The 12,553-nt window shown below is 36.7% G+C and overlaps 3 protein-coding genes across 3 annotated transcripts in view; 2 read left to right on the top strand and 1 right to left on the bottom strand.

Moving 5' to 3' along the window:
* The window catches only part of LOC148950546 (uncharacterized), a 156,257-nt gene that overhangs the window by 119,922 nt on the left and 23,782 nt on the right, over window positions 1–12,553 (top strand). Inside the window, exon 17 of the mRNA XM_089092471.1 lies at window positions 11,740–11,915. Within this exon, the coding sequence (XP_088948597.1) occupies window positions 11,740–11,915 (176 nt within the window). The remainder of the gene's footprint in view (window positions 1–11,739; window positions 11,916–12,553) is intronic.
* On the bottom strand, window positions 129–1,016 carry LOC148950548 (uncharacterized). Its single transcript, XM_089092473.1, has one exon. It carries the CDS (start codon window positions 1,014–1,016, stop codon window positions 129–131), a length of 888 nt encoding a protein of 295 aa, XP_088948599.1.
* Window positions 1,811–2,698, top strand: LOC148950547 (uncharacterized). The gene has a single exon (XM_089092472.1). The coding sequence runs from the start codon at window positions 1,811–1,813 to the stop codon at window positions 2,696–2,698; it is 888 nt and encodes a 295-aa protein (XP_088948598.1).

The following is a 12,553-nucleotide window of genomic DNA, read 5'->3' as shown; positions in this document are numbered from 1 at the left end:
TAAATTATAGTCGCTGTGCAAAACGTAGACTATTCTTTTAATTGGTTTCAACCCCTCTCCCCTTCAATTTCGCTTCAAAGCCAAGGAGCTAGATTAACACATAGGCTTGTAATCTCTTTTTGGAATATTCATCTATTGAATCTGTTTATAAGACCCGAAACCCCTTTTGATTCTACAATAACCTTACGTTCTGCTTCCCTTGGCAATGCCTGGTAAATTTTAGAGAGATATCCAATTATTTCAGTAAATGTAGGTCTTTCGCTGGCATCGACTCGAAGGCATTTTTTAGCAATCTCATATAATTCAATAGAATTTTTATCTTTAGGGATATTAGCCTCAAAAGTTTTCGTGTCAATTGATTTTTGAGGAGTGTAACTTATTACTTTTACCTGTTCTAATGGACAGTGACAGGTAATTTCGGCTAAAACTACTCCATATGAATATAAATCACTCGATGTGTCGTATTCACCGCCTGAACAAACTTCTGGGGCTACTCTAGGAAAGTCTTGAATTTCCCCATACTTACCTTTTTTGGCTTTATCTGGGATAACATTTGCTGACATTAAGTCGGAAACTGCTGCAGTGTCATCTTCTTTAAGGAAGATATTCTCTATGCTCAAATTTCTCTTGATAATGTTGCTATTGCTCATATGTTTCATACCAGAAGCAACATCCCTTGCGATTGATACGCGAGTGTTGATTGACAATTTTCTTTCTATGAGGTTGTCTCTGAGGCTTCCTTTGGATGGATATTCCAAGACGTGCTGTTGACCTTCCCAAATTGTGCTCAAAGCAGTGGAGCCCAAATATTTCACAATATTCTTATGTTTTAATCTTTGCAGTAGCACCGCCTCTTGGTCAAAAGCATTTCTGTCACATCCAGTAAATTCCTTTATCATTACCGAAATCGAACCTTTGTACAGCGCCTTATAAGTTTTTAACTCAATCCTGTTCGTCAAACTTACAATATTAGAAAAATCACTCGGATCTAACTGTGTAATATCTTTGACAGACATAACAATGTACTTCAATTATGCTCGTGTGCTTTGTTATCGTGAATCAAGTTGTTTTCTCGAACTGAATGTTTCGTTGTAATTTAAAAAATTATGCTAAAAATTGACAAGCTATGAGTTAAATCTTTCAAAACAACCAACAAGCAGAATAAATTTGCATTTTGCAGATTATCACCTCGATTCCTAAAACATTAATAATAGCTTATAGGAAAAAACTACTGTTTGAACTAATTATTTTTGCTATTGGTACATTTTCTTTACTTTTTATTATATACTTTTATATTTTGAAACAAGGGGGGTTGACTATTACATGTAACCAGTTGCTTGGTAGAGCAGGATTTTTAGGATTCTCAGGTTTAGACGACAAGAAATTAAACATCTCAGCTCCAATTAAAATGTGTTCCTGTGAGTGAAGAAAAGAATATAACGCATTAAAAAAAAATTGATTAAGTAAAGAGTGATAAGAAAGTAATAAAGTAAAAGAATTTATAAAAAGCAGATAATTTCAATAGTAAATAATATAGAGTTATATAATAAAAGTAAAAAAAATGCCAATGGAAAAAAATAATTAGTTCAAACAGTAGTTCTTTCCTATAAGCTATTATTAATGTTTTAGGAATCGAGGTGATAATCTGCAAAATGCAAATTTATTCTGCTTGTTGGTTGTTTTGAAAGATTTAACTCATAGCTCGTCAATTTTTAGCATAATTTTTTAAATTACAACGAAACATTTCAATTCAAGAAAACAACTTGATTCATGATAACAAAGCACAAGACCATAATTGAAGTATATTGTTATGTCTGTCAAAGATATTATACAGTTAGATCCGAGTGATTTTTCTAATATTGTAAGTTTGACGAACAGGATTGAGTTAAAAATTTATAAGGCGCTGTACAAAGGTTCGATTTCGGTAATGATAAAGGAATTTACTGGATGTGACAGAAATGCTTTTGACCAAGAGGCGGTGCTACTGCAAAGATTAAAACATAAGAATATTGTGAAATATTTGGGCTCCACTGCTTTGAGCACAATTTGGGAAGGTCAACAGCACGTCTTGGAATATCCATCCAAAGGAAGCCTCAGAGACAACCTCATAGAAAGAAAATTGTCAATCAACACTCGCGTATCAATCGCAAGGGATGTTGCTTCTGGTATGAAACATATGAGCAATAGCAACATTATCAAGAGAAATTTGAGCATAGAGAATATCTTCCTTAAAGAAGATGACACTGCAGCAGTTTCCGACTTAATGTCAGCAAATGTTATCCCAGATAAAGCCAAAAAAGGTAAGTATGGGGAAATTCAAGACTTTCCTAGAGTAGCCCCAGAAGTTTGTTCAGGCGGTGAATACGACACATCGAGTGATGTATATTCATATGGAGTAGTTTTAGCCGAAATTACCTGTCACTGTCCATTAGAACAGGTAAAAGTAATAAGTTACACTCCTCAACAATCAATTGACACGAAAACGTTTGAGGCTAATATCCCTAAAGATAAAAATTCTATTGAATTATATGAGATTGCTAAAAAATGCCTTCGAGTCGATGCCAGCGAAAGACCTACATTTACTGAAATAATTGGATATCTCTCTAAAATTTACCAGGCATTGCCAAGGGAAGCAGAACGTAAGGTTATTGTAGAATCAAAGGGGGTTTCGGGTCTTATTAACATATTCAGTAGATAAATGTTCGAAAGACCTACATTTTCTGAAATAATTGGATGTCTCTAAAATTCACCAGGCATTGCCAAAGGACTCAGAATGTAATGAAATTGTACACTCAAAGAAGCTTTCGGGCCATATTGGTCAAATATGGCTCTGAAGTTTGGGTGTCAAAAAAGCGGATGAAGATTCGCTAGATATTTACCAGAGCAATTGCCTAGGGATTGTTCTGGCTACCCGGCTGATCGACCGTATTTCAAGTAGTAGCCTGTACGAAAAGTGCGGTTCAGTCACGCTTTCTATGACTATCATAAAACAAAGGTTGAGATGGCTAAGGTACTCTGTGTAGGTGAAGGATGACATACTGCCTAAGACTGTCCATATTAGCTAACCACTAAGGACTAAAAAGAAAACAGGTCGTCCGCGGATGGGGTGGGAAGATGTCATAAAGAAAGATTCAAACTTCCTAGGAGAGTGTAAGGAAGGGTTTGAATAGATTGGGCTGGAGGAGGAGCGTGCGTAGCTGTGTTGGTTTCAGGCGACTTGGTGCTGCAGTGAGTTGTATTACTTAACTGAGAAAAATCAAATGAATTTACTGAAAAAATGTGCATTGTCAGTTTAATATACATATGCTGATATTTCTTCCTTAAAATCTTAATAAATTTTTATAAAAATGGAAAAAAAATGAAAGTTTTGAATGTTTAATGAAATTAAAGTTATAAAAATGAAAACATTTAAAAGAATTTTTTCAGTAAAGTACAAATTATATTCTGGCTTTTAGAAAGTATAGGTGTTAGGACTCTACTCATATTAATTTCTGCTCGTTTTGGGTTCGACCCTGTTATATATTTTAAATTTTGTTTGTTTTGGGTTTTATTTATTTATTGATCGGGATTTGTGGTAGATGTATGCTTGATAGATTATTTGATTATATTTTTGTTCATTTTTGGTTTAACGGGGTTTTTCATTTTTTTGAAAAACTTATTTTGTGGAAAAAGTTTTTTTTAATCAATTTCTGTCTGTTTTATATTGACATTAAATTAAAAAAAACAAGTTGTTTTAACTGAAAGTAAGGAACAAAGTTAAAACTTAAACGAAAATTATTCCGTATATGAAAGGGGCTGTCCCCTTCTCAACTCCTCGCTCTTTACGTTAAAGTTTTTATTGTTTAAAAAAGAGCGTTGTGAGAAAGAGTCTAACTTTAGCGTAAAGAGCGAGGCGTTGAGGAGGGGACAGCCCCTTTCATATACGGAATGCTTTCTGTTCGTTTTAATTTTTAACGTCGTTCCTTATTTTAAGTAAAAAAAACTTGTTTTTATATTTAACTTCTGAACGCGTTTGAATCATGACAGTTTTTGAATTTGGCTCACCGTACATGAATAATTAAAACGAAATTTTTATATTAATCTTAATTTTTTTTGGTTTAATGAGTTTCTCGAAACTTGCTAAATTTTATTTACGAACATTTTTATTAGTAATAAATATACGTAACTTACGAATTAACTTACGTTAAGAACTTCTATATTCATATATTTTTAATACGTATATTTAGGGGGTTCGCCCCCTAGTCAATATCTCGCTCTTTACGCTAAATTTCGAATTTTGTTCCAATTCTTTAAAATGACCCCTTAATCACAAAGGCCGTTAATTAGAATACATCGTTCTTATGGAAGTACTAAAAAACCTTTGGCTTAAAGAGTGAGGTATTGACTAGGGGGGCGAACCCAATCATATACGTAATAATTTCTGTTTGTTTTAAGTTTTGATGTTGCTCCTTACTTTCAGTTGAAAAACTTGTTTTTTTTTTTTTAATTTCCGATCGTTTTTTAAGTAATGCTGGAAAATCCGGTGCCCCCTTCATGGCAATATTCTTTCACCCATGAAAACTTCCTCCATGGAAAGATCCTACCACATAACCCTCTACTCATCCCCCCACTACCAGAAAAAAAAACCCTGAAAACGTCTGTATGCTTCCCAATAAGCCATACTGTATGTAAACATTGGGTAAAGTTCAGAACTTTCAGCCTTCCCCTCGGGAGGAGCTTTGGGGGATTAAGTCATCCTAAAAGATATATTTATCATATTTTCGACCATGCTGAACAAAATGGCTATCTCAAAATTTTGATCGGGTGACTTTGGGAAAAACTGAGCATGGGAGGGGGCCTAGTTGCCCTCCATTTTTTTGGTCACTTAAAAAGGGCACTGTAACTTCTAATTTCCGTTTGAATGAGCCCTCCCACGATATTTTAGGACCACTGGGTCGATACGATCACCCCTGGAAAAAAACAAACAAAAAACAAATAAACACGAATCTGTGATCTTTCTTCTGGCAAAAAATACAAAATTCCACATTTTTGCAGATAGAAGCTTGAAACCTCTACAGTGGGGTTCTCTGATACGCTGAATCTGATGGTGTGATTTGAATATTAACTTGTATATTTGAAATCAGCCTTAAAATATAATTTTTTTTATGTATCTATTGGTATCAAAATTCCGTTTTTTAGAGTCTCAGTTACTATTGAGCCCGGTCGCTCCTTACTTTCGTTACCACGAACTGTTTGATAACCTTTTTCAAGGCTGAGCCTCTTCTAAAGTTAAATAACGATCCCTTACATAAAAACCTTAAATACCCCCTGAGTATAACTTACAACCCTTGCCCCTAATATCTGGGGTTTGTTTCAACCCCAAAAGCCGTGTTATATGATATTTAGACTATTTTGAATAGAATGGCTATCTAAAAATTTCTTTTAGATGCATTATGGGACAATACGACGTGTGTATGTGTGTGTGTGTGTGTGTGTGTGTGTGTGGGGGGGGGGGGGTTAGCTGCCCTCCGATAACTTTGACTCTTAAAAAGAGCACTAGATCGTCTAACCTTATCGAAAAACCTTATATACCCCCAGGGCATAACCTCCTCCAGACCTTTCAAATACGTTGAACGAAATATCTATCTCAAAATTGTAATTGGAAGTGTTTTGGGAAATGATGGGCGTGGGGGGCATTTGCCCTCTGATCACTTTGGACTAATAAAAAAGGCACTAGTCCTCTCAATTTCCAATCGAATGAGCCCTTTTTGAAGCTTCTACGACAAAACTTTTGAAGCTTCTACGACAAAACTTTCTGTAAAAACCTTACATCCCCCAAGGGCATAACTTGCGACCTTTGTCCTGATGTTTATGAGGGGAGGGTTGTCATCCTCAAAGACATAATTTTTAGACCTTTCAACTACGTTGAACAAAATGGCCATACCAAAATGTTGATTGGAAATCTTTGGGGAAATGATGGGCGGGGGGGGGGGGGGGGGATTCTCCCTCCGGTTGCTTTCGACTATTAAAAAGGACAATAGCCCTCTCAATTTCCCATCGAACGAGTCCTTTTTGAAATTTTTACGGACACGCTTTGTATAAAAATATTATATGCCCCCGGGCATAACTTACAACCTTAGCCCTGAGGGCTGTGGAGGGGGGGGGGAGTAGTCATACTCAAAAAAATAATTTCCGGACCGTTCAACTGCGTTCAAAAAAATGGCTATCTCCAAATTTTGATTGGATGGGTTTGCGGAAATGATGGGCGTGAGAGGGGGGTTAGTTTACCTCCAATCACTTTCGACTATTAAAAAGGGCACTAGCCCTTTCAATTTCCAATAGAATGAGCCTTTTTTGAAGTTTCTACAACAACACTTTCTATAAAAACCTTATATACCCCAGGGCATAACTTACAAACCTTTCCCTGAGGGTTTGGGGGGGGGGGGGTCGTCAGCCTCAAAGAACTAATTTCCGGAGCTTTTAAATATGGTGAACAAAATGGCTATCCCAGAAATTTTCATTGGATGTGTTTGGGGAAATGATGGGCGTGAGAAGGGGGTTAGTTACCCTTCCATCCCTTTCGACCATTCAAAGGGCCCTAGCCCTTTCAATTTCCAATCGAATGAGCCCTTTTTGAAGTTTATACGACAACGCTTTCTATAAAAACCTTATATGCCCCAGGGCATAACTGACAACCCTTGCCCTGAGGGCTGGGAGGGGGTTGTCATCCTCAAAGACATAATTTTCAGAACTTTTAACTACGTTTAACAAAATGGATATCTCAAACTTTTGATTGGATGATTTTGGGGAAATGGTGAGGGTGAGAGGGGTGTTAACTGCCCTTCCCCCATCACTTTCAACTATTAAAAAGTGTGCTAGCCTTTTCAATTTCCAATCAAATGAGTCGTTTTTGTAGTTTCTACGACAACGCTTTCTATATAAACCTCATATGCTCCCAGGGCATAACTTACAACCCTCGTTCTGAGGGCTCTGAGAGGGTTATCATTCTCAAAGACCTAATTTCCATAACTTTCAACTATGTTGAACAAAATGTCTATATTTTGATTGCATATGTTTGGGTAGATGGTGGGCGTGGAAGGGGTAATAATTGCCTTCCAATCACTTTGGGCTATTAAAAAGGGTACTAGCCTTTCCAATTCCCAATCGAATGAGCCCTTTTTGAAGTTTCTATGACAACTCCTTCGATGCGGAGTGCCCTGGTCTAAAACAAACCAAGAAACTAAAAAAAAAAATAATACATTGTGCCAACATAATTATTTACTTAGGCAGCGCTATTGCGCTGCCTATGATGCTACCAAGGTAAATGAAGCTTTCCACCTGATCAATCTTTTCGTTATCTAACGTCATCTTTTAATCTTCACTTATTCCAAGCCTTAGTTAGTCTTCTTGATAGTTATTTTTAAACCTATTCTAGCTCCCTGAACTTGCAAACTTCTAAAAGTTCATTCATTTTGCTCACACTTTCATCTAGGATGCTCAAATCATCAGCATAATCTAAGTCAAGGAGAGTTTTTCCTCCCCATTTGATTCCGTGGTCTCCCATTGCCTCTCTTGTGCTTCTTAATGACAAATTCCATCAAAATGATCCATGTAAAGGGGGTTAGAGCATAACCCTGCTTAACTCCTGATTTAATACAAAACCAGCGGCTAACCTCATTTCCTATCTTTACCGCAGCAGTGTTATTCTCGCACAGCACTAATCACTTTAATGTATTTGTCTGGTATGCCATACAAGGATAAGACCTTTGCTAAAGCTCTTCTATCAACAGAATCAAGCGCTTGCTCATAAACTATAAAACTGATCACCAAAGGTACCTGATAACTCAGACACTTATGAATTATTAACCTAAGAGTGAAAATTTCGTCGACACATCCTCTACCTTTTCTAAAACCGCACTGTTCTTCTCTTTAAACTTTGTCTACAGCATCTCTCAATCTAAAAAGGATCATACTACTAAGTAATTTCCTACCTACAGAAAACAGAGTAATTCCTCGATAATTACGACACTCGCTCTTATCACCTTTCTTATACAGTGGTTTAATTAAGGTTTTCCTAAAATCGCTAGGTACATCCCCTTTTTCAAATATCATATTCATAGTCTTCAGTAACTTATTTCTAACCTCAGAACCGCCATATTTAAGAAACACATTTATCATAATATCAGCACCAGGAGCTTTATAATTTTTTAATCCTTTTAGTACTTTCGCTAATTCTTCCTCACAAAACAAATCTTCCTTCACATCCAAGATATCACGAACTTTTTCATTTTCTTCTGTATCTTTTCCTGCAAATCTATCTCGGTTATCATATTCTCAAAATGTTCTGTCCATCTCTCTTTGACGCTTTCCTTATCACTAATTGTGGCCCCATTCCTGTATGTCATTATGAGCATCCTAAATTGACTACTCCGTCTCTTTACCTTAACACGGTAGTACAATATTTTACTATTATGCCGTCTAGCTGCATCTTCCAGATCCTCGGAAGTTTTATCCATGGCCTCCACTTCACCCCTCCTTAATTCATATTTTAAAGCTTTCTCCACTTTCTTTACATTCCTTTTGTTTTCATATGCTCTGTCACTCAGATAATTCTTGTACAAGCCTCTTCTCTCTATCAAACATAAAACATTTTCACTAATATTTCTGGCTGCGTTCCTACTCTTCTTTCCTGTTACACCATGAACTATTTTAAAAATTGTTTTACAAAAATTATTCCATCCATCTTCCGCATTGTCAAGTTTTAAACTCTTCAGTTTAGTATTCAACTGTTCCTGGAACGTTTCTCTCAAATTCTCATCCTGGAGTCTACCAACATCATAACTTCTTGGGAGGTAGTTACCCTTTCGAAATTTCATCTTTAAATTAATCCTAGACACTACCAGATGGTGATCTTTACTTTTACCATCAATCAGAGCACCCCTATATGCCCTTGTACTATTCTATTGATCCCGTCAGTCTTCAGTTTACGATAACATAACCAATAAGGTTTGCTTATTGTCTTACGTCTTACCATCACGTGAATACCATGTTAACTTATAGTCCATTTTATGACCAAGCACCGTGTTGTTATAACTAGATTATTATACCCACAAAATTACAATAGTCTGTAGCCTAATAAAAACACCATAATAAAAACACCATATGCCTACCTGGGACCCTGTCTATTTGCTCCTGTATTTGTAATCACTAGTATCTCCCTCAGTTGGTTTTACAGGGGCATATACTACTATAACTGATACCCTGAACTTTTGTCATGAAATGAGCGATTAGTATTATATTGTTAATACCTTCCCAGCCTAAACAAGACTTAGTAGCTTCCTTATTCATCATGAGGTCTACTCCCTGTATGTGTACCCCATCCTTCCTGCCTGAGTAAACAAATTCGATATCATCTCATTTAATGCTTTCTACCCCTAGATATTATTTTCTGAAACTCCTAATCCATTTCAAATCGTCTGAATTCGTCAGTCAACATGTCGATACGATATTTTTTTTTAACGTCGTAACATCCCAAGTTCCAATTTTCATGTTCTTTAAATCATTAAAATTATTTAGCCTCAGGAAAAGCAACTCTCCCGGATACTAGTACAGGACGGGGACCAACACAACTTCTCAAGTCTACACCGAAGCACTTAAGCCGGCTTAGAACCGGAAAGCAAGAAGTCCCTGGGACCTCCAGAATGAATGGAGGCTTTGTGCAACCAAATTTTTCCACACTTGATTGTTTTATTCGAAAGGTGTATTTAAATTTTCAGTTACTATGGGCTGTACTACGTTCTTTACTAAGTGTCATCCGACGCTGCAACCATGATAAGAGGGATGTAGGATAAGTGTTACTCGGTTCAGCTATAAATACAAATGAAAACTGAGAATTGGGGGTCTTTTGGGGTCTTTATTGGATTTAGAGCACAATAGCCTTTTTGAGTTAGTTTTTAACATTTTAATTAAGCCTGGATTGGGAATTTTCAGGGCTAAAACTCAGCTTATTGTATTGCATTTGCTTTGAATCTCAGGTGGGTTTATAACATCATTGCATATATGAAACTACTAATTGGGTGAACATGTGTACATTTATAAAAATGTGTAACCTAGTAAGAAACTAGCCATATGGGAGATGCAGCACCTAGAGTTTGACCCCGACTGTCGCAGGGCCGATGCAAGAGCCTTTGTAGTCGAGAAGCATCGTTAATCAATGAATAAACAAAAAATGATGATTCCTTCTTTATGACTTTATTTTGTTTTTAACTAGTCGATATTGATTTTTTGGATTTGACAGAATAAACTGTTTTTTATTTATACCAAGAACTCAAATGTCTAAGTTACTGTCCAAGCAAAAAAGACTTAAACATATGAGAACTAAGAAACTTGACTTGACTTACTTGACTTAAGGCTTCTGTCGCATGGTATGTGGCGTAGAGAGCATGGCAACTTTGCTATTCCAGGTGGACCTATCTGCTGCTATGAGTGGGGCCTCGACAGCAGCAATGTCGGCCAGGTTGAGGAACTTCTGAAGGCTGTCCTTCCATCTGGTCCAAGGTATACCCCCCGGGTGCAACCAACCATGGGATGTGGGGTCAAAGTCGTATGATTCTAGCAGGGGCTGTCGGCGGCATCCGAAAGAGATGCCCAAACCATCTGAGAGTTTCCTAGACAAATTGTGTTGAAAATGGAACTTGGTGCGTAAGGGCAAGCAGCTTTTCATTACTCACAAAATCCTATCGGAGCCCCTCGATTCGACGGAGTTGTTTCGTCTGGCAAGCGTCTATCGTGCTCAAGATGATGGATTTGAGAGGTTATGTCTCAACCGCGTAGAGAAGGACTGAGCTCACGGATAAGCTATATATGCGCATCTTCGTGCGCCTAGAAATATGGGGTTATCTCCAGATGACATTAAATCTTCGACGACAGGAAACTCTAATGAATTCCGGGGCATAACTGGGACTGGCGACTCGCCTGGCATTATTTTTTTTTGCCAATTTACATTAGGCCCAACTTTCAGTAACTTTCAACTGTCAACTTTCAACTGTCAGTAAAGAGCGCAAGGTCGTCTGCGAACGTCGGTCAATGTCGGTCAGGACTCGATATCCAAATTGGAGGCCTAAGGGCAATAAATCGGTTGTTTGAGTCATGACATGGTCCATGACACAATTAAAAAATTCTGGGGCGACAGCACACCCTTGTCGCAAACCAGTGTTGATGGTAAATGACGCCATCCGCTTCCCATTCACTTAGATTCAGCTCTCGGTCTCCTCATATAAAGAACTAAAAAAGGTAGCAAATAAATAAAAAAAAAAAAAATTTCTAGCTCGATTGTTCAACGTAATTCAAAGTATGTTTAAATAAGTAAGTAAGGAAAAGTAACTTATCATAAATGGTAAATAACAACAATTAAAACTTAAATAAGTCTATTTCCCATAAAGCTAATAAACCAGTGACATTGGGAAACTCACTTGACCAAAAACCACCTAGATTATACCCACTGTTAAAATAAACCAAGAGAAGAAGAAGAAAGAAGAAGCAAACAAGGTTTTGGAATTCAAAATACTGAAAATATTGAATGATGACGTGGCTCGGATTCTATTGATTTTTTTTTCTTTTAACGCCTTTTGAACTATAACAGCTGATCAAATTATGTTCAAGTATGCTTACTACGCTTTTGTGATTATTTCATTGACCCTAAATAAAAACTTTAAGACCTATTTGAAAATAGATCGAAAACTTAGAAATTTTTGTTTTCAGTTTGTGAAGACGGTATCATTGCTCATGTTTGCGACAAATCACTTTGTGAGGAAAAAGTTTGTATTACAGACCCATCAGCTACTTGCAAAATAAACCCTTGCGGTGGGTGTAAGGCTGAATTTTACGACTCCAGAGGCAGTATTGTGGACTGTGCTGCTGGTCTTACAGCATGTCAGGTACAAGTGAAGTTCTATTAACTACCATTACTTTAACGAAATAAATTGACTTTGTTTTAAAGGAAACTAAGTTGTGTAAATTGGGCAATCAAAAAGTCTGCCTTAACGGAGCAAAATAATGTATGAAACTGCGCAATAGACTTGATGATTGGAAATACTGTTTTTTTACCTTGTGTTTGCTGACATTCGGTGCTAATATATTGTAATTAAACTTTTAATTGTTAGTACGGAAAGTATGGGAAAAAATAAAAGACGATTCTATCTTGCCTGGTTTGAATTCTTTTCCTTTTCTAGCACTAGCAGGGCACTGGAACATTAAAGAGAGCTTATTAAAGGCTAATTTGAAAGCTAATGCTTATATCTTTGCGCCTTTTTCATACTCGTCGTAGTATCGCCATCTAAAATGCAAATCAATGCAAAGATGGCACTTCCGTGTTATTTCTGGAGTGGAAAAGCTGGGAATTTAGATGGAAACCCTTAGTCAGAAGCCTGTAATACTCATTCTTGAATACCTCCTTCCAATCCACCATAGTAAGTAAAAACTAGAAAACACGTTTTGAGAAAAATTACCTCATGAAAAACATTCTCATTTAACTTTGATTCTTAAATAATGAGTGTTAGTAATTTTTATCTTAACA

Source organism: Artemia sp. Qi Xiang Cuo, chromosome 7 (assembly GCF_049724085.1).
Source record: "Artemia sp. Qi Xiang Cuo chromosome 7, ASM4972408v1, whole genome shotgun sequence".
NCBI lineage: Eukaryota > Metazoa > Arthropoda > Branchiopoda > Anostraca > Artemiidae > Artemia > Artemia sp. Qi Xiang Cuo.
Note: the sequence above shows the minus strand (reverse complement) of the source record. Positions and strands in the feature narration are given on the sequence as shown.